General features: G+C 36.6%; 1 protein-coding gene across 1 annotated transcript in view; it reads left to right on the top strand.

Moving 5' to 3' along the window:
• Positions 1 to 13,684: 13,684 nt before the first annotated feature.
• The window catches only part of LOC134664042 (long-chain-fatty-acid--CoA ligase 4), a 39,789-nt gene continuing 26,739 nt past the window's right edge, over positions 13,685 to 26,734 (top strand). Inside the window, exons 1-2 of the mRNA XM_063520608.1 lie at positions 13,685 to 13,769; positions 20,184 to 20,222. Coding sequence (XP_063376678.1) covers positions 13,765 to 13,769; positions 20,184 to 20,222 — 44 coding nt within the window. The 5' untranslated portion in view covers positions 13,685 to 13,764. The remainder of the gene's footprint in view (positions 13,770 to 20,183; positions 20,223 to 26,734) is intronic.

Below are 26,734 nucleotides of genomic sequence, written 5' to 3'. Positions count from 1 at the left end.
GCTTTGACTTTCGTTAATGTATTTACTCGTGATAGACCTCCCCACAGTGGCCGATAAAAGACTATAAAAGGATGATTTATTTACCTCCAAACAGTTGCCAGAAAAAAATTGGTTGGTTCCTTGTTCCTTATCAATGAAAGAATTTACTACTTATAAACGATCACACAGTGACCCTCGTGCTATTCCAGTATGGACTTTGCCCCCATCGTCGCCATCCGGCCGCGCCATCCGCTCGATAATGTCACCAAACTTCTGCATTCTGAAAACACTACACGAGAGTAACTTGGCTGGTTACTCAATTCATATCTCACAAAAAGGTGTCTATTCATGATCTATTCTATTGGAGGTTGTATCTGTTCTCCTGATACTAACCTACTAACCTAACAATTTGTCTAAATCTGTATTCACTATTTTATATCTTCATTCTACTATTAAGTTCGACAAGGCTCAGTGAATTTGCACTCAAATACTTATTCAGTTTATTATCAGAAGGACAAAAATTCGATAGGTACGTTCGTTCATCAGTTCATGCGGATATTACGGGTATTATCAACACAATCTCATCATTAGAGTTAACCGTTTCTATTAGTTTTTAAAACAAATGTTAATCAATAATGATGGAAGTAACTATTCAAGTAAATATTTTAAATTTTGTCTTGGCCAAATCCTTTATTCGCCGATATACACATTATCGCCTTCGAAATAAAGTAAAAATGTGTCTTAGTGTTTCTGACCGCGGTTGTGAAAGGCATAGCGATAAAAATATTCGTAATACTTTGATGAATCATATCGAACCATATATGCTACGTCCAAAGGTTTTTCAACTCTCGGTGGGTTTTTGAATAAGTTAATACTCCACGTGCCACGTCAAATATCCAGGTGATATTTTAAAGTGTGTGTATAATTTCTAGAATACAGAATCTCATGTCGTAAGTTCAAACCGGTTTTAGAAATTTTTGATCGCACAGAAATACTTTTCTAGGGTTATAGCTATAGCAATCATTAGTTTTGAAACTTCTACGCTAAAAACCAGAAGCCAATAGTTTGCGATTAAGTAGGTATTCAAACATTGGTAGTATTGGTACCGTACATCAAAAATGTTAAAAGATAAGTACCTTTAGAAATTGAACTTATAGGTTCACATTTCATTTAAAACATTTAATAAAATCATGGTAGTAAAAATGTAAAACATTACAAAATATTTAATGAATTTCTGAATACAAGTGGAGTATAAGTATATAACACGTTAACACGACACTCGGTTGTCTTTGGACTTCGTACCCTATTATAGGAACAATAGCTCATCTAATTCGCAGTTTTCAGTCTTTTGTTACTGTAACGGCACATAAACGTACCATTGTGTCATTCTGAGGCTAAAGTACCACATTGTCGCTTGTCAACAAGGCACATACACTTATAGGCTTAGGCGCCTCTACATGATGGGCCAGCGCCGGCCAATCCAAGGGACGCAGCCATGCGGTAGAATGAGATAGCAATATCACTTCCTCCCTCTAACGCATAAATGCGTCCCTTGGAGTGGCCGGCGTTGGCCAAACAGATGCAATAAAGATTAGCTACCGTAAGAATTCACTTCTAGGGGACCTGCTGTAGCACTGTTCAGGTCAAAAGTCTTTATTTATGAGATTTTACGAATATTTCGATTCACTGAAAAAATGTTTGAAAAGGTAAAACTGTGTTATTTTACTTGAAATCATGGTCACTCGCTCACAACTCATTCCGAGACACGTTCCATTTCCATTGTCTCACGTGTAGGAGTCCTAACCACAGACATATCGCAAGTAGACATCGATCTGGAATATCTGGATCATATTTTCGTCTTGTCAGTGCGACCAACTGAGGCCCGTGGCCAATTTTGGCCTGTGCTCACTTCCTGTCTCGTGCCAGGGCCATTTTGTCCACTTTGCCATCTTATAGTTACATTACAACACTTTGACTTGTTCCGTGTCCAGAACTAAAACTACTTATACTTTTGAGTTTCTTTTCTCCATTGGTTTATTTCACTCCCTGTGATTTTTTCTTGCTAACTTAGGGCCCCCCCACATCTGGCGTCTTTCGAGCGTCGGCGTCTACAATTCTATGGCCGACGTCGACGCAACGTCGACGCAGCGTCGACGCAACTGCGCAGCGACGTCATTTTCCATAGCGCTGGACCGACGCCGACAGACGCCGACGCTCGAAAGACGCCAGATGTGGGGGGGCCCTTAGATTACACCTATTTTCTTACCATACATACACCTTTATCACGCGGCCGCAGTAGTCCTAAGAAGCGCTGGTTGATCGTCGTAATAGCGGATATGGAAGAAAACAATCTCACAGCTGAGGATGCCGAAGACCGGACAAAGGGGAGAAAAATAAGTAGGAATGCGGACCCTGGCGCTAAGCCTTTTTTGTCAGCTTGAAACAGAATTGACATACCTCTTGCCAGAGTGGTCGTGGTCATCATTGTGGATCTCAATGAGTGATGATCTTGCTAATACGGCGCCATTCGTCGCGGACTGCAGCTTTCCGGGTTTCAAAGCTGTAGGTTACTGATAAATTCATACTATCTTTTTAAAATTGACTACTTATATATATCTGGTGCCTGATCACGACTGCGAGTGACACCGTACTTCCTTCATCCATTAACACCATTGCATCCTATTCCAAAGCACTAAGATTCATTTTCGAACTTCAGTGAGATATTTTTAGCTCCCTGCTTGATATTATTCTATCAGGGGCGAGATTATTGTCTCGATTAATGTTCAGTAATAGCTTATTGATCGAAAGTGATACTTTATTATGGAATTTGTGAAACTAGTGACGCCAGAATTTGCAAAAAACTGACAAGTGGAATAAACCGCCTTTTGCCTAGCAGTTGGGTATCTATAATAATAGCTGAGAGCTGTCAAGATGCAGCTGCAGAACACTAACTCCTATACAATCGGAGTGTTCATATAATTGTGGGCACCTTAGCCGCTTTGATATCTCTGATAGAGATTGAACAATCAAAAGTTTGAGTTAGAGCCAAGTTCTTTGGTGGCGCTTGGCAGGTTATCTGACTTATCTGAAACTCGTTAATGTATTATGTATTTGGCTGTGCTAAATATTTAGGAATCTACTTAAACTCACGTGTACAGTATATCATGTGGTGCTATTCCCGTAATAGCTTCAAGACTGGACACACTAAATGTTGTTTGTTGATCTTTTTTTTTTGTGTTTTAGGGCAGGTTATATCTAACTTTTATTCTTGATATTCATATTGTTTAAATCATTTACTGAATAAAGCATATATGATCAAGTTCTGAAGTTAAATTAAATTGCGATGCGAACCTTCTCGTTTTCTAAAATTGGTTTCTTAAAAGATTCCGCTATTAGGTAAATAATATACAACAACATAACAATAAATGAGTCACTCGGACAGAAAATATATTTCTTGTGATTAGAATTTATTGTTACAATTTACATACAATAATGCCGGTTGAGTCCATACGTAATAAAGGCGTGTCTTCAATTACGTGACCTATCCCAAAGTCTATGAATCACATATTCTCCAGAATTTGAGTCGCCCCAAATTCTCCCATCTTCGTACAACTGAAAATAGGCTATTATGAACTCTATCCCTTTATAATAAGCTCAAATAATCCATTACTGGTTGATATTCCAGTACAGCTATTTCTGCTCCAATGCTTATAGGGCTGTCAACAAAAAATGCATTTGGACTTATTAATGAAGCCGCGGATGAAGCGAGTTTGTTTATCGCTGACGTGGTAGCCCTAGACGTGGTACAGACACCGCCAGACCTGGAAATCAAAAGGGCTTATTTACATGGATGTATTGATGACTTACGACTTTTGCAGCAGGCTTCTCTAACGTTATGGAATCTCTTCCAATCGCTCCGCAGCGTTTATGTGAACCAGTATTATTGTGTGGAGAGCAATATGCATAGTTCTTAAAGATCCAGGTCAGGGTGAACTGGTTAGAGTAAGCAACGTTACACTCCTAAGCTCCGTAAACAGTGAGAACTCTCGCCCGGCATAGCTCAGTTTCCGAACGCACGCCGCACCGATCAGACGCGTGGCGTGTTAACCAAAATTACACCATCTTGCCCCCAAAACAGTGGCTGTGATACCATAGTGATAGTTTTAATTGTAAGCTTATTGGAACTTGTTTAGGTGAGTCTTTTCTTTTATATAAATGTCCATTGCCGACCACGTGAGCGGTACAAAGTTTAACTTGGAGACTGACAGCAACGTTTTGTGCGTCTTTACCCTTTTTTTTGATACGTGGTTGATATAAAACAGAATTGAGTCAAAGATAATTCAGGTTTTGTTTCACTTTTGCGTGCGCGTCAAATTTCGCAACGAAATACTACAACAATACAACGCATCAGCGAAAAAACTATTTATGTGTGACCTACTTCATTTCAGTTGTTAAAAAATATAAATAATTTTTCGCTGCCTAGGTGATCTTGAATTCGCTTTTTAGCAATAAGAAGTTTCGCTGCTTATTGTCTAGGTACCTTAAAATTTCTCCCTCGTGGTTTTAAACTGTGCAAAGAAAATTTATTGTACCCATTGTCACTAGCAAAAGCGGTTTCTAACCTTTTCAGCATTGTTAACCCGATGAACTATCAGGGAGGCTGATTTTGTCCCCAAAACAAAATTGTTTTAATCAATCAATTCAAGAAAATGATGGATAAATTTTACAACTATACAAACTTAGCAACTATACAACGGTACATACTCAGCTATTTTACTTCCACTGGGGGAATTACCCCCAGATTCGGAATATATCTGCTAAAGATACGAAGTGATTACCTTCATTTCATACGTTCTTGCTTGCCCTCCTCTTAACAAGTTGTGTACATATATTTGAAAACTCTCTGCTCTGCTCATTTATTATACTAATTACTAAGGTTCACTGCGGATATTGTCGTTGGAACTTCAAAGTATTGAATATTGAGATATTTCCAAAAACCCTACCGCCCGGATGTCGTCGTTCCTTCGTTAAGTTTTTGTTTACATTCGGCCTCTATTCGTCATTAGTGTTGCGCCACGCTCCGGTCAATAACTTACAACGGCAGCCGAATTAGGAAACCACAACTTTCATAAATTTGTATACACTGCTCCTCCTAACGTCTTTACGATAAGGAGAAAATATGTATACATGCTTACGACTGTGCGTATTCGCGTGTTCATGTTAAACGCTTTGCCACGCATTTACAAACTGTTGCCGGTGAACAGCTAGGTAAAAATAAAGAAAATATACATGAAAAATATTTTTTCACAACATGTGGTGCGTAGTAATGTTAGAAAACATAATCAATATCACTAAAGTAGAAAAAAATTGTATGTGGCCTCAGGGTGTAAGGTGTAAGCGACGAAAATTAGGTTTAAAGATTCTCATAAAAGACATACAAGTCACATACTCGATTTGTTTTCCGAAGTCGAGTTCAATTCAATAAATAATAGAATAGAAAATAATGTACCCAAATATGACAGATCTTGTTGACATTTGACAACGTTATTTACGAAAGTTGTTTTCACTGAAATGTTACATATCATAAATTTGAATTGATATAAATAAAAGCTTTAAGTAAGTCTGTTGATAGATCATAATTTTCCTAAAAGGTTGCGATATTACAAAGAAATGAAGGTAAATTGGATGTTTACGTTATTCGCAATTTATTCGCAATTTTACATCTGTCGTATAATATTCAAGGTATATTTTGTTTCCTTTTGTTAGTGTATCATCGTAACGAGAACACACTCTTATTAAATCAGAGTATGAAGTATTTCCAGCTCCTTAAGGCCTAACAAATTGGATGACCCACCAAGTTGTTACTTGTAATAAGGCAGTCTCACTAATTCGGTTACCTTTTCTTCGGTGCTTTGATATTCCTTGCGGAGTCTGCCAAAACATTGAGCGAAATAACCGAATTACGAAAGAGGAATTTTGTAACATTCTCATTCTGTTAAAAATTGTACGGATTCTTTAAGGTTACCAAAATATCCGAAAGGGCATTCTTACAAAAGTCTACTTTGTCGGGATCGTGACGCGTACGGCAGCTAACGTAATAACCTGCAGAAATCTGTATACGGTTGAATTTGAAGCTAGGTACGTTAAAGGTTATCGTGCTAAATATGGTATTCTTAGCTTTATCAGAAACGTTAAAATATAGCGTCACCCGACACTTTTCTGGAATGCCTCAAAGAATTCATAAGAATCAATAATTTTCCGACTTGTCGTCAAGAACGGATGACGGAATCGTCATAAACAGGTACAAGAGATACAGATCAATACAAATAGCTGTGATATTACACCTTCCGGGAGCATACGGACTTATCGCCTACCTATGTCAATATTTGTTGTTGTGATTATTGTGCCCTTGGAGAACTTTAATCTTGAGATGTTGATTATTTAGATGTTGATTTTGGAGTTAACGTTACCTTGTTCGGTTTGAGGCTGTTTAATTATTTATACAGGAATCTAAACTTTACTTTACAAATGCAGTAGGACAGTAATTTGCCTTTACAAGATTTCGGAAAATCTTCACCACATTCATATATAAATTGACTTACCTGGGAAACTTCTTTAGTATGGAAAATCAAAAGATATACAAAACCGTCAGCAAAAACACCACGGTCAGATCAAAAGAGCTAAGATATACCGTTAATTATACTCTTAAAATTGCATGGTTTTTAAAATTCTTATTTGTTCGTCGCAAGGTTGTTTTTACGATGTAGTACTTACACACGATCACATGGCCGTTATTCTTGGCTAAACATTTCGTATTAGTCCATTCAGGCGTATCCCATCTGTTTTGCTCAGAGTTCATTGAACTGCACTATTTAAATGAAAACATTTAAATAACCATCATTATTATCATTAACATCTGTTTAAAGAAATTGACTTGCTAAGTACCTATACTAAATAGTTCTTTAGTCAGCAATTAGACTGCAGTCGAGAGGGTAGTCGCTTTTATTTTAAGTCTGTGACGAGCTCCCGAGTGGCATGTTATATTTGTAGAGGAATATTTTCGTCATTTCACAAATGATTGAAATTTTCAAAATAAAGTCTATTTATATTTAGCCTTTATTTTCCGTTTTCGCAATTGAGTTTGGCAATTAACTTCTGTTACGAAACGTTCAAAAATACTCTTTTTTTGATCCTTGTTCGTTGTAACTGTACTAATAATTAAAAAAAATCTGCTTATTAAATGTCCATACAATTTTAATTCAAGCTAAATAAATAATCTTATAAATCTTATAATTAATGCTATTCATATTGAAATTCATATTGAATTAAAATATTAAATTAAATGTATAAATTCACCAATCATTTAAAGCTCTATGTTAGAATTTAAGTATGACAATTTTATATTCAAAGCTTTGACAGTTAGAGCTTTCAAAACTTAATTTGTCATCCGAATTTCCAACTGTTATTCACTTTGCCACTCTGTATTTATGTAATTTAGAAAGTAAACCAGCGTTAATATTACGGTCTATTCATTATTTCACCACCTTTACAACACCTGAGATTAGCGAAATTTTTACATGGTCCTTCCTTTTTACAAGGAGCAAAAAAACTTCTATTTGAGAATTATTGATGCTTAAAAAGAAACACTTATTAACAATCAACTATGGAACAACGATAAGTATTGTTTTTTTTTTAAATAATGAAATTATTTAAATTAATTAATAACAAAGAAATTTCCGCTATAGAAGTAAATTGCGGAACTCAATAGCGAAAACGGTAAATATCTTCTTTATTTTAAAGTAATCAATTGTGATAGGAGACTTTCAAACTATGAGGATATGCATAGTGATCGAGTGACGACACGATTGTAATTCATTAATTGGGATTGGATACCTTAAACCATATGTAAAACCATGAACCGGCTCCATCAACATCATGCATTAGTAACTATGCCACCAAGATTTAGGCCCAAACTAGCTATCTTACCTGCCTTCTAGAAAACCACCGCGCAACTGATTTACCAACCTATATATTAAGTTGTGGGGTTGTTGCATTATTACGGACCATTATATAGCATTTGACCGGGTGAAGCATTTGTCGCTTCTGTGTTTTTGAAAGAACCTCAAAAGACCTGCACGAAAGACCGGTGTCCGTCGATAACCCTCAGGTTATCAGCGCAGGCGCTTAGACAACGATAAGGCCTAATTAACCCCTGCACCCAGATAATGGTGTTGCTGGGAACACTATCGAAAACAACATATCTTTGTTCAGTGTTGTCTTATCTGGCTTCAAAAATAATGAATTATACAATTTCATTCTGGACCTAGCGAACAGGTCAATGGGTCACTGTTCATGTTTGTTACACGATATTTTGAGTATTATTTAACCAATATTCATGAAATTTGGAAGGAACGTAGTTCACATAAATATAAATTGTTTTTAGCAATTCCTTTGATTCAACAACACTGCACCAAAACATAATTTACGATGTCTGGTTATGACACATCGAATCCCACGCGTGTGGAGCCTCGAGCACATTTATTGAATAGCAAACCAAAGCCATACCATACCTATTATGACTTCTGTATTTACTCCGGATATTGCCCGGATCAGACCGGATCGACAGAAGTCTATCGCCATATTTATATTTACCCTCCATCTGCTACAGATAATAAAACAAAACGATTCAATTTCACGGCCATCTGTTTATACCATCTACACTGTTTACTGATTATTCTTAAAACTTATTTCAAAGGCGTAAGGCTCACAGTTGGTCAATTAAGTGTTGCTCTTAGTATATTTATTCCAGCTTATCTTTAAAGTGGATTTGGCAAAAGGAAATGTTTATGGACCAAATTTTTCAGGAAAATGCCGTCAGTAGCTAACTTGACAAGATTTATAAATGAATTTGTAAGAGTCCGTTGTTGAACAGTGGCAAAAGTAGCAAAGCAAGCGAGCTGTTCAAAATGATTTGTATACATCTTTATTCGTAAGAGAATGCCGCTTAATAACCGCATCTACTTTTACTTCACTGGCTCAGTAACCCAAAAAGGTACTTGGCATGTGACATAAGAAAATGCCACTTTGCCTTATTCTGCGTCACTTCTATCGCCACTTGGAAGTGTCCAACTAGGGCGGAACTTTAGGGCTTCGTCACTCCAACGGTATATGGGACGCCCGGATGGACGTTTTCCACGTTTGCTGAATATGTATAGCAGAGCGTAATGTCATAAACCAAAATCTCTGTGATTATGACTGATCCACTAAGAGTACTAAGACAGGGGTTTTTAAAATTTCGGAAGTCACAAAGACAAAATCGGCCCCAGTAAGCTATATATAAAACGTGTATAGCGCTGTCTAGCTCACACAAGAGCGGTGTGATAACCGTGTAATGTAAGTAGCTTGGAAGCGACCTTGACATTGAAACGACCGGAGGGTTGAGGAGCGTGCGGCGTGCGGCCTCATTATCTGAGGCAGGTTTATTGCTCCGAGCCACAGGACCGTCGGTAATGAGTGTTTTAGGGTTCCATGCTTAAAAACTCGATAAAAATACCACGACCATAGACCCAAAAATAGTTGAATATAACCGGCTTCTGAATAGCTTCAGATCAGGATTTCTTTCTTGGTCTAAGACTATTATTCTTATATCACCACGGTGGCCATAAAGCGTGCCGCCATGTGCCCTGGTTCAGATATTTGCGAACACTTTGTCGAGTCCAATATATTTGATTGTGAATGTACACGCACAATATCATTATAATGTTCACCCGCCCGTGACTCAATTCCACGCATTGTTACGGCACCAAGTATTAATACTGACTTACTAGGGATAAAGATATTTGTATCTGTAACGAGTGCTTAGATATTTGCGAGCACCTTCTCTGCTCCAATACATTTGGTGACTATATCCACGCTCCACGCTCTGTCATTTGTTACTAAGTTTTCCCGCTCAATGCATTTGCATATGCGTGTGACACAGTTCCTCACAATCTTACAGCACGATACATATTAACTCACATTATAGACGGGTTGAGTTAATATGTATTCAAAACGCGAAAGTTTAAAATATTATATTACAGCACGATGTATTAGTTGTACATAGTACTGCAAGTTCTGGAGACAAAGGAGTGTATTGACTCTGTTACTCACCGGTGGATGAACTACTGTTGTAATCCTTTTGTTTATTTTATTGTTCCTTACTGTAGCGGTGGGCGAATGTACGATAGCGTCGATGTGTTTGTTTTGGATCCATACATAGCAAAGTCCATAGTCTTATGAGATTAACATATCTTGGTTGTTGCTAAGTGAATGTACAGTCACCTGCAATAATATATTACACAACGAAGGCAGCAAAAATATCTGACACGATCTTATTTGTAGAGTCATAAGAGCGTGTCACATATTTTTGCGGCTTTTAAAGAGTAACATATTATTGCAGGTGACTGTACGTTCCAGTTCCTCTGCAATCTAATCAAAACAATTATCGGCAGTATAACCAAAAGAACGTGGCTTACTGCAGATTTATTCTTTGTTTTTTATTAGTAACTTGGAATCAAACTGTAATAAATAAAGTAATTATTATTAATACCTAATTAATCTCATACCGTGAATGTTTACGCGCCATGGGTAATAAAACTAATAAAGTAAAATTTTTCGTCATGAATATTCCGGATTTTAGTAGATACTATATTGTGTTCCGGTAAATCATCTTCCGGATCAGAATTGATCTTTGGAATCTTAAAGCACGTCCTTTAACTTTACTATACAGTAGTTGTTGTTTGTGCTATTCGGTTAGCACGTACACCTACTCCTATAAAATATTGACGATATGCTGTCTCGTCAATCAAAACCAACACGACCGGCAGTACAAACGATGAATGGCCCATCAACAAAGTCCAAAGTAATCCCAACCTGACCTAAACGCCAGTAATACCACCGTTGTCAACAGAGCTCTGTTCACCAACTGACTTGCACTCGTTTCTTATTTCGACCATTTCAGAGGCCCAATCAAGTCCATCTCGATATATTTTTTCTATTCAATTGTCGTTTGCCTTCTGACCAGTCGTTACCCTTATTGCACTGAAAAAGGTACACAGTATACACCAATTTAACTGATTTATAATCATTATCACTAAAAAAATATTCAAAATGATACTTTGGGTTGGATCCTACCATTTGGCTTTTAAAACTGTTCCCTTTGTATCCAAAAACCCAACAACAACAAGACAAGACAACCTAAATCTAAGGACTGTTCAGTTTACTAAGCGGACACTCTTACACCTCTTTTAATCGGCGAATTTAAAATCAATTGACGTACAGCTCATAACAATATAATTAACAATCCCTCATTTATCAATTGCTACATATTTGTTCCCATAATAGTCAAATATTTTTCCCGAAGGACCGAACGAATTTGGAACATAGCAAGTTAGTTCTGCAATAAGGATGCACAGGCTAGTATTCACTGCGAAAAATCGTAAATATGTACAAATTTTCCAAGTTAAACGTGAATAAAATAATTAAAACATTTGCAGAGCATTATATGCTTGAAGATTTTACAAAATCCCGGCACAGAAGCGGCCCGGCCAATCCAGAAACAAAAGTATTGTCATGCGGCTGTTAAAATCAATAAATTACTTATCGGTTCGCGAAATTTCTAAGACAGCAGGCGTTAGAGTAGGCACAGATTAAAATATAAGAAGTATGTACAATAAATGGACCCATAGAAAGAAAAAAATGGACAAAAGAATTACAGAGCAGCGAAAGCAATCGAAAAAAAGAAGCGTCAAACTGTACTACATTTTACATTAAGATAAATTTCGTAGCATTTTAATGGACAACGGAAAATGCGTAAAATGTTGCTGTAGTACGTTACCAATGGCCCTGATGCTACCATGCCGTTGTAGAAGATCATATATTCGACGAGGAGAGTAACATCAAAATTGACCAATTCATGAAGAAAGTCCTTGTCTGGCAGGCAATTGGTTCCTGTGGCCTTAAAAAGTTTGTTCTATTTTGCGACATGAACTTTGGTTGCGACATTTACAGAAAATAATGCATCTAATAACGAGTACTTTCCGTCTATCAGACGCATAATGTCACCTCTTCATTTCGGCCTGATTTGGCAAGTGCCCACTATGCTGGTCAGAAAGTGAAGCTACTGAATTTGAAAAACATTGATTTCGTTCAAAAACAAGTCAACTCATCTAATTGCCCGGAGCTCCACTCCATCGAGTGGCACTAGACCAATGTGAAGATGCACTTAAAAAAGGGTAGATGAGAAGCTAAAACATTGAAAGAATTCAAACGAATGTTGTTTACAACTTGTCAAAAAGTGTCAAAAATTGATGTGCAGGCACTTGAACGGCGCAACCGTGTAAAAGTACGAAAATCTTACCGATGTTATTATATTATACTATATTTACATTAAAATGTTTTGCGTTGGTTTCCGTTTTTATTATATTTATCTAAATAAAGCGATTCCAGAATTAAAAAAATGTAATTTATACTTTTTTGTGTGTCCGCTTAATAAAATGAACAGTCCTTAATTAGGACCAACAAGATTTATACAAAATCGTAGGTCAGACGTACACTGGTCTAACTAAAAAGCCTGAATTGCTTTTCATGAATGGTCCCCTCGTGTCACGCTGTCCCGTGATGGTCAAAGTCCATGTTTTCGTGCCTCAGGCCATTCTTGTCCGCGTCCTCACTACAATTGCCTGCTGAACTTTGAGCAGCATTGTGGGCTTGTTTTGAATGATAGGCATAGTACACAAATGCGAGCTTGTTGTCTTTTGGACTAACATTGTTTTGGAATCCTGGCAAGTCTGGCAACCGACATGTTTGGAAATATGAATGATTATATTTACTGTTGTGCTTTTATTCAGCGTATGTTGTGTTGGTCTTGCTTGTTTTCATAATCCTTGATTATTCCATTATTTTCCGCCATCTACGCCCGGGAGGCCGCGTTAACTTAAATTTGACAAGATATAAAATTGGACACTTTACGTTTTCGATGCGGGCATTTCCGATGTTAAACCAGTTTGATCTACGTTCTAACAACTCAACAAAGAGCTTTGTGTGCGCAAACACGAATTGCTAAAGTTGAAATGAACACAAGAAAGTGAATGTTCCGTCGTTTCATTCGGAATGCTCTCAGTCCAAACTCTGTTCTGAGAGAATTGCAAACATTTCTAACTGAAGTTGAATTTTGTCGCGTGGTGCATAGTATTTGTTATAAACTTATATTCAGTAGGTAATAACTCGTTTCCTATAAATGTGTGTATTTATAGGAAACAAGAGTTATTACTACAAATACACATCTTTACAGACACAATGAAATACACGGTCAAAATTATTCTTGTGCTATTAATTATTTTGAAATCAAAGACTATAAATAGGTTTACACAAGGAGATGTGGCTGATTTGATTGGTCCTGCCTACTTGAGGCGCACAAACTCTTTTCTCGCTGTTTATCACCTATTCCTCAACTAAACATCAGGAAATGTTGATAATTTCATCGTTTCCCTCTCCATCTCGCCTGCACCTTCACGCACGCGGCATTAGTTTTTGAGATTTCATCTTGTCTTGATTCGTTTGCTGTCTTGTTTTCTTTTCGTCGAAAATCTCTTGAGTCCTCTCGTCTGCACCTCGCACTATGCTGGGACCTTCACGATCACGTGCGGCATCATTCCCCAGTATAGTGCTGGCGGCGCTAGCGCACGCCAGATCGTCTGTATACCTCCTGCGAATAAACACCATCTTAGTGTTAGTGCCCCGTAAACGATGAAGTAAGTCTTTTTTGGAATTTATGGTTTTGTTTTTGGTCGCTTCATTTCCATACCCATGGCGAAAGTTTTGTAATATCTTGAAACCCTGATTTTAAATCGTTCTTAAGGTAAATCTTGGGGCTCTGTTATTGGGGTATTGTTTAATTCAGCACAGTAGATTAACCAGCTTGGGTGAGATTAAAACTCATCTCATAGAAACTACGTTTCGGATTTTCTGGGAAATTTGTTGTATGATCCATCCTGAATCTTGACCCATAACGGTCGCTTCACATTCACACTATGACCATGATGCTCATATGTGTAGGGCATTTGACAGAAAGTGTTGAATGCATCTGTCGTAATTTTTAAACTCTTCTGTATTTAATTGAAATTCTTCATACCTAAATTTCATGCATTTTACCTCTCCAGCAGTGATTATTCCTGTTCGGAACGCTGCATTAAATTCACACACTGACCTAGTGATACTGACCCATTGCTTACTCATCTGTTTGACCTATGATTCGAAGATGTGCTAGGAAAACGTAATCATTACTTCCGTGTATTAAAATGTTGTTTGTAAAACAACAGTTTTGATACCGAGAAAACATAATTAGTCATACCATGTCGTGTTTCAACTGTCAACCAGGAACCTTGAAATGCCCGAATACCTGTCGATCAGGTTTACCTGATAAGAATTCAAAACTGGATGGGTAATCGCAGGCAGTCCGGGCTACCAAATGAATGTATGTACCTTACTTCTGTTAAGTTAGCGTACTCGTACAACTTGATTTCTCAGTTACAAAAACGTATGTGAAAGAAATACAGACACAGAAGTGAAGTGATCTAGACATCAACCGCGAAAATCTAAAATTGTAGATGTTTAGTCTATGTATTATTGATATCTTCATCTTATAGCTCTAGTGACAGCGATGTCAGGGACACAGACAATTTTCATTTCAAATATCGATATCCCGTTAGATTTTACACGGGGCAGTCAAAACTGACATATTATATTTATTCTTCTTTTTGCCCGATATCTACTTAACCCACAATGCGTATGCCTTATTGCAAATATTGCTAAGATCAGACGGCCAGTTAAGAATATTTCTGTTAGTACTTGAAATTCATACGGTAAATGTTCTAAATTACAAGAAGCATTCCAAGCATAATTAAGGTCTAGCCCCAGTTTTAATGGAATTAACACCACGACCGTGTGGAGGTTGACTCAATTCCGTCTCAATGTTGTGTCACAATTAGCTGCCTTGATCACTTGTAGTTAGCTCATAAACAAATTTGGATTCTAATTTGTCTTACCAACCTAATGCCGATCAGTTCCTAAGTGTTTGAGTATCCATTGCCCTCCCAAACCAAAGCTGGAACCCCGGAAATCCTCGATAGTAAATATCGAGGTTACTTGTAACTGGTTACTTGTTGAAACAAATTATTCGAGAAATGCATGAATTTTTGAAGTGAAAACTTCTTTAGCGGCGCTGAGCACTTTTTGCGGTGGGGAAAAAATGATAAACTCGATTCAGCGTAACGCGTAAAGTAACGCTGACGTCATGTGTCACGGACAATGTTATTCACCAAAGAATTTTAGTCATAACGTATCATAATCAGGTCAATTATTTAAAACTGGACTTTTATATTAAGCAATAAAGCTCAATGTTTTAATCTTGTACGGGCTGAAATAAGCGCTGGTGGCCTAGCGGTAAGAGCGTGCGACTTGCAATCCGGAGGTCGCGGGTTCAAACCCCGGCTCGTACCAATGAGTTTTTCGGAACTTATGTACGAAATATCATTTGATATTTACCAGTCGCTTTTCGGTGAAGGAAAACATCGTGAGGAAACCTGCATACATCTGCGAAGAAATTCTAAGGTGTATGTGAAGTCCCCAATCCGCATTGGGCTAGCGTGGGGACTATAGCCCAAGCCCTCTCGCGCTCGAGAGGAGGCCTGTGCCCAGCAGTGGGACGTATAAGTATAGGCTGAGATGATGATGACGGGCTGAAATACGAGGATCTCACAGTTACATTCTAACTTTATATCACTCAAATATAATTCAATAAAGCTACTTCTTGAAATCGCTAATAAAAGTGAACTCTAGTACTGGTGAATAAAACTCAAAATATCATGACCAAATATATTTAGATGCGAGGTCTGCAAGGTAACTTTACAATTTCTATTCGAATTTTAAACAATTAACGCTACAAATTTAAGCTCACTGGCCAGCAGTTTCGGAACTATAAAGTTTTTCAATAAAAAGGAGGATGGGTCAATTTATGCATAGTGCTGCAGACATTTTGGACTAATCATTGAGTGTTCACTTTTACGCTACAAATTTAAGCTCACTAGCCAGCAATTTCGGAACTAAAGTTTTTCAATAGAAAGGAGGATGGGTCAATTATAGTGCTGCAGACATTTTGGACTACTTGGACTAGTCATTGAGTTTTCACTTCTGTCGGCACTCCCGGAGTGCAACCCGTTGTTTTTTTTTTAGTTTTTCATGCAAGCCTATTGGAACATTAAAACTGTTTCTTTTGGTCTCAATATGATGAGATCAATTCGAATATATTTCCAGTATTTGTAGATCGTCTTGATAAATGTGGCTTTCCATTACAAAAGGGTCCTTATGGTTCAAGTGCAATAAGGACGTTTCCATCTGAAATTGCTACAGGAATTCTGATAGAAACGTCCTTATTGCAGATGAAGCATAAGGGCCCTTCTCTGATGAGAAGCCGATGAAGCCGATGGTCCCGGGTTCGAATCCTGGTAAGGGCAATTTAATTGTATGATGATACAGATATTTGTTCCTGAGTCATGGTTGTTTTCTATGTATTTAAGTATTTATATATTATATATATCGTTGTATTTATATATTATATTATATAAGCTTTCTTGAGCTTACCGTGGGGCTCAGTCAATTTGTGAAAAATGTCCTGTAATATTTATTTATTTATTTTATTTTATTATTTATGAGAAGCCACAAATATCTTTAGTCTTCTTTTACTTGCATTGTTCTAATGCCCATGGAGAATTGCACATTGTTATACTAATATAGACTTCGCATTTGTTCTGAAGTACCTCTAACACTAATCATCTCTATACTGCGCAGTAAGGCTACTCTGTTTGTGAAAAGCCATAATCAGAATGAAGTGAGTTTTCCTTCATTAATATTTATAGCTTACTCATTCACAGCGCGATAATGTTTGTGCAACAGATGCTACACAGGTACATTCGTTATATATATTAACAACACTCTGGCCATAGTTGGTCCTTAATGTGTTTGAGTTAAGGTTCATCTAATGTCAATTAACATCAGTTTGGTACCGTACTTTATCAGGCAATGTCAGGTCTGATGTTGACCCGGTTCTCTTGACATTGAAACATCCTATCTTTAATGTTACCAACTCCATGATCGTGTTTATCGAAAATAATGTTGTTTATTTAATTTAATGTATTATGTTATGTGTAATAGGTATATTACTAAAAATGCCAAGTCCTCGGTTGCGTTTGTTTTCCAATGTAGTTTGCAAATTTGTTAGTTGTTAGTTTGCACACTTATAATGATGCAAAAAATATAATATATCAATCCATGACATTCCTTCGTTTTGGCTTAGCGCGCGAAAGTGTAAGAAATATATTTTCTACCCATAAGCTTTTTAAGATTCGCTCCCAACTCCCGACGTATTTTTTCTATCCAATCTATAATTTTTACTATGTACAGTACACAATAGTGTACAATAGTCTGTTACTCTTCGAAGGCCGCAAAAATATGTAAAACGCTCTTGTGGGTGTACCAATAATATCGTGTCAGAATTTTTGCGGCCTTCGTTGTGTAAGATATTGTTGCAGGTGACTGTACAAATGAAGATGCGCTTAAAATGCCCATCAGTATTCAGTATAATAACATCACATAACTTTATACTTGCCTTGATACTCGTAGTATATCGAAAGCAGGCAGGTGCCGAAATATCTGTATGATCCATTTATTAAGCAACGTCATTAAAATATGCAAAGGCAATTTTACAAATGCATTGTGTTTAGCATAACTAGCGGTCGTAGGCAGAATAGCGATCGAGTCAGCTGTCAATTCCGCTTGCTAAATATAGTGGGAGGCGCGTCGCGGGAGTGGTTTACTGTTTTTCATAGAAACTATTTTAAACCGAATATTTAGTTAACCGGTTTCACTGTGAGGCAATGACCGAATTTGCGTTTGCAATTTTAGCACTTTCCAGCAGTTTAATCATTCAAAGTAGAATATAAATGATGACTAGCGAATTTAAACAGCATCTGGATATGACTAACAAGTGCGAGTGCTGGAAAATGCATAGTCAAAATTTGGAAACCGGTTATTGCTTCTATCGGGCCAACGTGTTTTTTAAGTTATACTGAGATAAATATCTAATCGGTCTTTCCTTTTGGGTTCAAGAGTCTAATCGAAGATTAAACAGGTAGAAATTGTCTTTCCCCGTCAGTCATTGAAGTAGGTCAATATTTAATTGAATGGCAAAATTATATCATCCGTTTATTCTATTTTAGTCTGTAGACCAGTGGTTCTTAACCTTTTCAGTCCGGTCACCCCTATGACTAACTAGGGAACCTGATTTTACCCCTCCTCCCAATGGTAATAAAAAATAAAACGTGTACGTTTGTTGTATTATTATATTAGGTTAGTTTATTACCCCCGTAAAATACCAGTTTTACCCCCACGGGGGTAATTACCCCCAGGTTAAGAACCACTGCTGTAGACTATTTTAGTATAACAGAATTTCGTGTTTTGTTTTCACAACACTAATATTTACGTCTTTCTCATGAATAAGTCAACGTGAATAAAGTTACGTCTGTTATTTCTCAAAAAATGTTCCAATTAGAGTTTTCCAATAACAAGCTTCCTGGCCCCTGTTTCACCAACGTGACAGGTGCGACGAATTGTAAAATCACTGTTGCTGACGTCACAGGCATCCATGGGCTACGGTTACCGCTTACCATCGGGCGGGCCGTATTCCTGTTTGCCACCATCATTGTATTATTACAAAAAACTTTATGATATCGGGAAAAAACAGATATTTCTCTTGCTAAGTTTATGACAATTGTCACAAGAAACACTACAATTGTCACGAAATTCCGACATATAACTCATTGCCTGTCAAGAATTACCTACAATTCTTCTAAATCTTTGACAATTGTCAGAAACTTCGCAGGAGAAATATCAGTTTTTTTCCGATATAATAAAGTTTTTTTAAAATAATACAATGATGGTGGCAAACAGGAATACGGCCCGCCCGATGGTAAGTGGTAATCGTAGCCCATGGATGCCTGTGACGTCAGAAACAGTGATTTTACAATTCGTCGCACCTGTCACCGGTGTGAAATTGGGGCCTGTTATCTATCAGTTTTTATACCGATGTTGCCGTTACGTGATTGAATACAAATAGAACCAGCTTGTTAATCTTTGGTTCGGTCGGGTCACTCAAGGTTGATATGGGGTAGTAAACACCGCTGGTGAATGTCACTTGATACCTACGTGTGTAAATCTTTTACTCGTCAGATGAATAGGTAATATATTATTATGATGAGCACAGACAATTGTTTCTTGGTCATGGGTTTTTTCTATGTATATAGTCTTTGTATATTTTATATATCGTTGTGTGTGTACCCACAATACATATAAATATATCTATATCTTTTAGATCTAACTGTGGAGCTTGGTTAATTTGTGTAGGGATGTCCTAAAATAATAATTAATATAATTCTGGTGTTTCATACACATATCTTCAGTCATTTTAATTTCAAATAGCCTTTGATGATTGTCGAAATAAATATATTTTATTATTATAATTGTTGCTCTTGTAGTGTTGTATCCTTTGTCGCTGGAAATGAAAATGTTTATCAGGCGGCAGTAATGCCTGTCAGAGCTCAAGTCGTTTATCCATATAATACCCAACATATAGCAGCTTATGTGGCGCAGTACACGTTTCAATTTCAAAAGTTAACCGATCCTTAAATTAGGGATTATTATAATGAATTATACTTTTAGTCAGTTTAGTGGAACAATTACCTTGGATGCACCGATACCTTTTATTGTTCAACTCACCTTTTCAAGTTAATAGCCCATAAAATTGTTATTTATTTAATAACTAGCTGTGGCAACAGATACAAACACTGGTATAACTAGAAACTTTATAGCCGTGACGTGAAATAATATTTTTTTAGTTCTATTTAGTAGAGCGCGCTGTGCATTTGTTCGTTTTATAAATTTAGCGGATTAAAACCCTAAATACTACAGACAATTACGAATATCAAAATACACAAAAATTTGTTAAAGTAACCGAAATAATTTTAAGCGGTAATAATGTCATAAGTGTTAACAATCTTGTCCTCAAGAATATCTTATTAATGTTATAATAACTTATCGATGTTCTTTTGTTACAGGTCAAAGCATACGGAAATGTTTATAGACGAAAACGAAGTGTAAGTACATCAGTATATGTTTACATCAACTGTTTATGAGATAGGTCAACAACAACAAGCTCTGCCGGGTTCCGCCGCTTGAAAGCTTTTTAATGGGAACGTTATACGTCACTTCTCCCCACACTCCCCTCATAAACCTACTCGTGTTTAGGAAATTCATACCTGGGCCCTATTTCACCAACGTGACAAATGTCGCATTTGTCGACATCACTGTTACTGACGTCACAGGCATCCATAGACTACGGTAACCGCTTACCATTAGATGGGCGGTGTGGTTGATTGCCACCAACATGTTAATTAAAAAAAATCTCCACTATATCGCCAGTAAATAAGTATTTATTTTGCGAAGCTAATGACAATTGTCACGAAATTCCGACACAGAACTCATTTGCTGTCAAGAATTATCGATAGTTCTATGAAATCTTGTGACAATTGTCATCATTATCATCATAAACATCACAAGAGAAATAGCTGTTTTTTGCCGATATAATAAAGTTTTTTTAAATAATACACTGATGGTGACAAACAGGAATACGGCCCGTCCGATGGTAAGCGATAACCGTAGCCCATGGATGCCTGTGACGTCAGCAACAATGAGACTTGTCGTATTGTCGCACCTGTCACGTTGGTGAAATAGGGGCCTGGTGACAAACGGGATGACTGGCATTTTGCTACATTGACAGTCGATAATAAACTAGAGCACTTTCAACCGGTTGACGAAACGTAGACACTATCATAGCGAATATTAATTAAATTGTTATTGCAATGCCATTTATTGCAATAACAATTTAATTAATTTTTGTGTTATTTTTACTTTAAAATCGTCGCGATAGTGAAAATTATTCAAACTGAAGTTGCTGAAGGTTAAAATTTGTGTATAATTGATTGTAGTTGACGCCCGTTGCATGTTGCCAACTGAGCGAGTGTTATGATTTGATTGGTTACTATACTCACTACTATCTTGAATTATCTTATCCAGGTTTTAAAATAATATTTACAAGTTTACTATTACGATAGAAAAATATGTAACTATATTTTACGATACTTAACGAAGGTATAATACCGTTATAACTATTTACGTACCTACATAATTTTAAACAAACCGCCATATTGAAATTGTCACTGAATGATGATTTCAATATGGCGGTTTGTTTACATAGTTAGCAAGTTCTATAGAATGACACTTTATCAATGTTGTGCCACACCAAAGAGTAGTTAGAACGGGTCGTGGCATAGGTATGTAACATATTCATACACATTGACCCATTTTTATTCGAATTTATATATTTATTCCCGGGGACCCGGGGGGGACCCGGGTATGTCCTTAAACTACGTCCAGGACCCGGGTATGTCCTTAAACCACGTCCAAACCACCGGTGGACGGGCAGCAGCGTCCCTCAAATTCGGTGTACTCGACTGCGATCGCCAACCCGCCTGCCAAGCGTGGCGATTATGGCATTCACCCCCCAAAAAAGGGGGAGGCCTATGTTCAGCAGTGGACGTCTTATGGCTGAGATGATGATGATGATGATGATATATTTATTATATGTCTTAGCGCGGCATGAATAATAATTTAATATCGATACTAGGAAAAAAAAACGATAAAAAATAAAGTCTTGGATTTACAACCTATAATAGGTACATAAAGTGGAAAAATAATAAGAACATAGATAAATCTCACAGGCAATAAGCGATAGTCAGACAATTCACAATAGATCATTAATTCATTACATACAGACAGCTGTTTACTACCTTTAATAATAGTCGGATTAGCCTAAATCTAAGGCTATGTGGGGGTAATACAGTGTTGCCAACTCGGATTTTGAAAAAATGCTAGACTAATGTCTAGATTATGCCAAAATTATACCAAAGATTTTTGAAACACCTATGCTAAAAAAATGCTAAAATATCACTTGAAATTAGACACTTAAAACACACACTTTTTTCAAATTTACTGCCTTTTTCTACTGACAAGATCTGCTTGACCAACTTTATATAGTCCGTTGACGTCCATCCGTCCGCAAAAGTCAAAATTCATATGAAAATATGAACCACATAAGGCGATGGCGCATATTGTTGCTGCCAAGTTGGTGCAAACTTGGCTTAAACTAAATTATGCTAAAAAATATGCCAGATGCTAAATGGAAAATTTTGGTGCCAAAGCGAGTGAAAATATGCCAGATCTGGCATCATTTATGCCAAGTTGGCAACACTGGGGTAATTAAGATATCGTCTAATGTACGTGTAGGGTCATAGGCTTTGATTTTATATTCGCAAGATTAAAAAAATTCTCTATCCTTGACTCTGAAAGTTTGTACTGACATGTTATAAGGAAACATTTACAAAAATGCTTACCACGGAATTTATTGCGGTTTGACTGGACTTTGGATTTTAGGTAACGGAACGACTGTAATAATGACTTTATGAAACAGGATAAATGCGGTTACATTTCACTACATATGTCTTAATGACAACATATAATAGTTGAATTTTGACCCGCTGTGCTGTTTGTAGGCCTAGTCCTTAGGCTTATCGACACCAAAAAATTGCAAGTACCTACAGTAGTCATCATTTAATTATCTTTATCTCCTCTATTATAAATATTATAATAGATAGTTTTCTGATCAATGCCTCTAGCAATGAAGACATTCAGATATTTTCAGACTCATTTTTTTATCAAAATAAAATACCTTCTTGGTGTGAACAATGTAGGTACTATATATATCTAGGTAGTTTATTTTTACGGTTTCTTGTAAAAAATGTAAAGCCAGAACTAATGAAAACAATTATAATTAATAGTTAAAGCCACTAAACCCATTTAATTTATTGTTTTGTTTTATGACTAACTATTATGTAGGTATGTATGTATGTATAAACTCTTTATAGTACAAATCACAAATTTATGGCATTGGATATGCAGTACAAAGGCGAACTTTTCGTTTAAGGGATTTCTTTCAGTTATTATTTTCCTATTTAGTATTTTATACGAGTAGATCCATAGGGTCTCCCCAAATATATCGACGCGCATTCGGCAAAAGCCGATAGGAAAAAGTTTTATGTCCACGCAATAAGTGCGAAGAAGCCGACGACGCGTCGGCCGGCGCCGGCCGATGCGAGCCGAGCCGAACGACGACTTTTTCGCTCTTATTGCGCGGACATAAAGCTTTTTACTATCGGCTTTTGCCGAATGCGCGTCGATATATTTGGGGAGACCCATAGCCGTCAGGTGTTCTACCGATATCTATTAAAAATAACTAACACGAGTTTATAATCTAATCAATACCACATTTCGTAACTAGCCGCGGGTCCGTCTTGAAATCCGTCTCCCAAGTTATCAGATAATGTATCGCGTATTAGATAAATACACTAGCCTACGTTATAATAATCATAGTCAGTCGTGTTTCATACCAAGTGCGAATAGGATGATTTCTGTCAAACGATACGGGTGAGTGATTATGATTAGGTAAGGAGCATTCCACGGGCTGTCCCGTACAAACGCATTTTATTTCCAGTGTTGCGACTTTTTTCTCGGCATTTAAAGCAGGCGACTATTTTTCTGTGCATATTTTTGACCATTTGTCATAGAAAAGGAAAATCTTATAAGTACCTTTAAATCTTCAGAAACTTCGCGTTTGTACAACGGTAGACGATTTCGTCGAATGCTCCTTAAGTATAATAGTATTAAGTATTGAATCAATTGCGTGACTGAGCTATTTTTCTATCCTAGGTACTAAAATAACAGTTTGAAAAGCCATCTTAATACTCAATCACCCTGATTTTTTACCAATTTTGTACTGTACAATAACACATGCTTCAAATAAAAATGTTTTAGATTATAATTGAAGTAAAAGTGCTACGGCGGGCCATAGAAGGATATAAAATGAAAGTTTTAGAGATAGATTGTTATACGATAGTCTATATATCTACATATTCATTGTGCCAGCAATCTTTAGTGTGTATTAGCTTTTAATTTTCAACTTAAAAGTTTTGACTTCTTTACATTAAAGAGTAATGACCTAACGACTTCCTAATCATATTGATGTGATAAGTATCTGGCGTTTAATGATATAATTAATTGGAAGTAGTTCTTACGATATAGAAAGTATAGAAACAACAATAAATGATTACTTAGAATCACTGATTTATTATGTATGTATGCATAGAGTCGCCGGTCCTAATGTAAACAGAAAAGTTCTCTAGAGAGGTTTTCTAATGTAGACCCATCTATTTGCGGTTTTGGACATATTACTCTTGGCGTCAGTTTATCCCTGGGGCAAGCATTTTCAGAGATAAAACACATATTTTTTTCTCGACTAGAGTCTTCTGACCTTACAAAAGTTACAAATAGGGCACGTACAGTCGTACATTTAATTGATAGGTAACACCAAAACGCAAAGTAGTCATAAGGTTGGTCATAGGTAATTGTAACTTTTTTTCTTATTTAACTATTTGTTTACTGTATGTTATTTCTGTCTTTTTTCTTCTTGTCTGTTACCTTCCGTGATTCTTCTCACTTGGTGGTCTCATCGGAAGATCAGCGCTGGAAGCCACAGCAACATGCGGAGATGGGGCCATTTCGTGGCACTATAATCTTATTTTGTATTTCCTTCTATAAAATGTATTGTACCGATTGTTTATGCTTACGAATAAATCAATTCTGTTCTATTCTATTCTAATTCATGGAACAATTATAATTATAACATTTATTACTACAAAAAAAATAGTTAATACTTCTTAGTACGACCTCTACAGACTTTGCCCGGCATGTTTTCTTTGACCCACTATCAAAGGTTATGTATCGTCTATCACATCCTGATACGATATTGCATTACTAAGTGGACGTGGTTAACTATTCGTATACCTTGTATCAATAGGTATAATGTCTATCAATGTTCATTTACTCTTATGACTGTAACTGATACTACCGCGTGTTGAGAATACGTTTGTGTCATATGGATTAATATTTGGGTAAAATAGTTTTTTAATTATTCCTAAAATAACAAAAATATGCTATAATTGACATTAATCGGTTTTTAAGAACATTATTTTTAAAAAGTGTTTTGCTATATCCGCATTTTACTATTAGGATAATTACACTATGTTCACAGAAAATTATCACAAAAGTGACATATCCAACACTTATGTGTCATATATCATACATTGTACGTTTAACATTTACTCATCAAAAACGGATATGGCAGTAATAAAATAGTTATTTGTTTTACAAGGGGGCAAAGTTGTTGTTTAACCTCTCGTGCTAATATTGGTATTGATACCCGAGTAAGCGAAATATTCCAAAATAGAAACCACGAGCGTAGCGAGTGATTCGAGAAGTGGAATCTTGAGCGTTGCGAAGGTTACAAGGCACGAGGGTGAAACTATTTATCATCCAAAATCATCATTTAAAAGTCCATTCTATCAGCCAACATGAGCAAACAACTCAAAATTTGCATAATATTACTTTGCCTTACATGTGGTTAAAATGCAACTTTCTTATCAGTTTTTGAAGTGCAAAGTAAGCCTTTCCGAGCTCGTGTGGTGAAAATACTTTTATTTCATGATTACCACTATATTCAAAATATCTGTATGGTACTATAAATAGTACACATATGTGCCTAAATGATAAATAAGTTCAATATTTCGTAAATGTAAACTTTTCAAGAAAAATTTTTGTTGCTTCTTTTCGCTCTCCTATAAACCAATGTAAGTGGCGTATGGTACAAATGTGTTCTCACCCGCCGATTCACCTTGAGAGGTTACTTTTTATGCAATTTTAATTGCATCGTAATGAGACTGACGTAAACGATGAATTGTTTTCTTTTGCACTTTGGAACATTGTTGTTCCAAAAAATCGGTGCTATGTACCTACTAGTAGTTCGAACTGTTCGAAGTAAAATTTTAGGCTAGCATGGATTACGTTCTGCCGAATATGCCTTAATTTTCTGGAATTTAACGAACATATTTTGCTGTAAGTATATGCCAGTGGACTACGAACGTGTTAAATAAAATTATCCTCATTACATTACTATTATACCAATTGTTACTCACATGATGTAATAGAGGCTGTCATGCGAAGCGTGCTTACTTTCACCGCAGGGCCGATGGACCAGAACCTTAGCCAAATGCCGACGATTTAGGCAATAGTGAACTTTCGGATAACGTCGTAAGGGCTTTCAGATTGCACTCGCAGTTGGTAATTGCCCTTTAGGAGAAAATTTCAAGTAGTTTCTAAAATATGTTTTAACCTTTGGCTCAATGACTTTAGTCTAGAAACTTCTAGAAGTCAGCTCGAAGTTAAAGCGAGTCCGGTTAAAAGCTAGGTTGTGTTTCTATGATTAAATAGACGCTTAGGTTCGCCAGTTTTGTACTAAAATTAATTAAATAACAAATCATACATATTGACAGTCAAATCAAAACATTACTTGGTTCACCAAAATAAAAAGGATCAACCTAAATAACAATAAATGACAAAATGAATTAACCAAAAATTGGTTCATTGTTCTTAATGATAA

The sequence above is a fragment of the Cydia fagiglandana genome, chromosome 4 (genome assembly GCF_963556715.1).
Source record: "Cydia fagiglandana chromosome 4, ilCydFagi1.1, whole genome shotgun sequence".
Lineage (NCBI taxonomy): Eukaryota > Metazoa > Arthropoda > Insecta > Lepidoptera > Tortricidae > Cydia > Cydia fagiglandana.
This window is presented reverse-complemented; position numbering and strand designations above follow the sequence as displayed.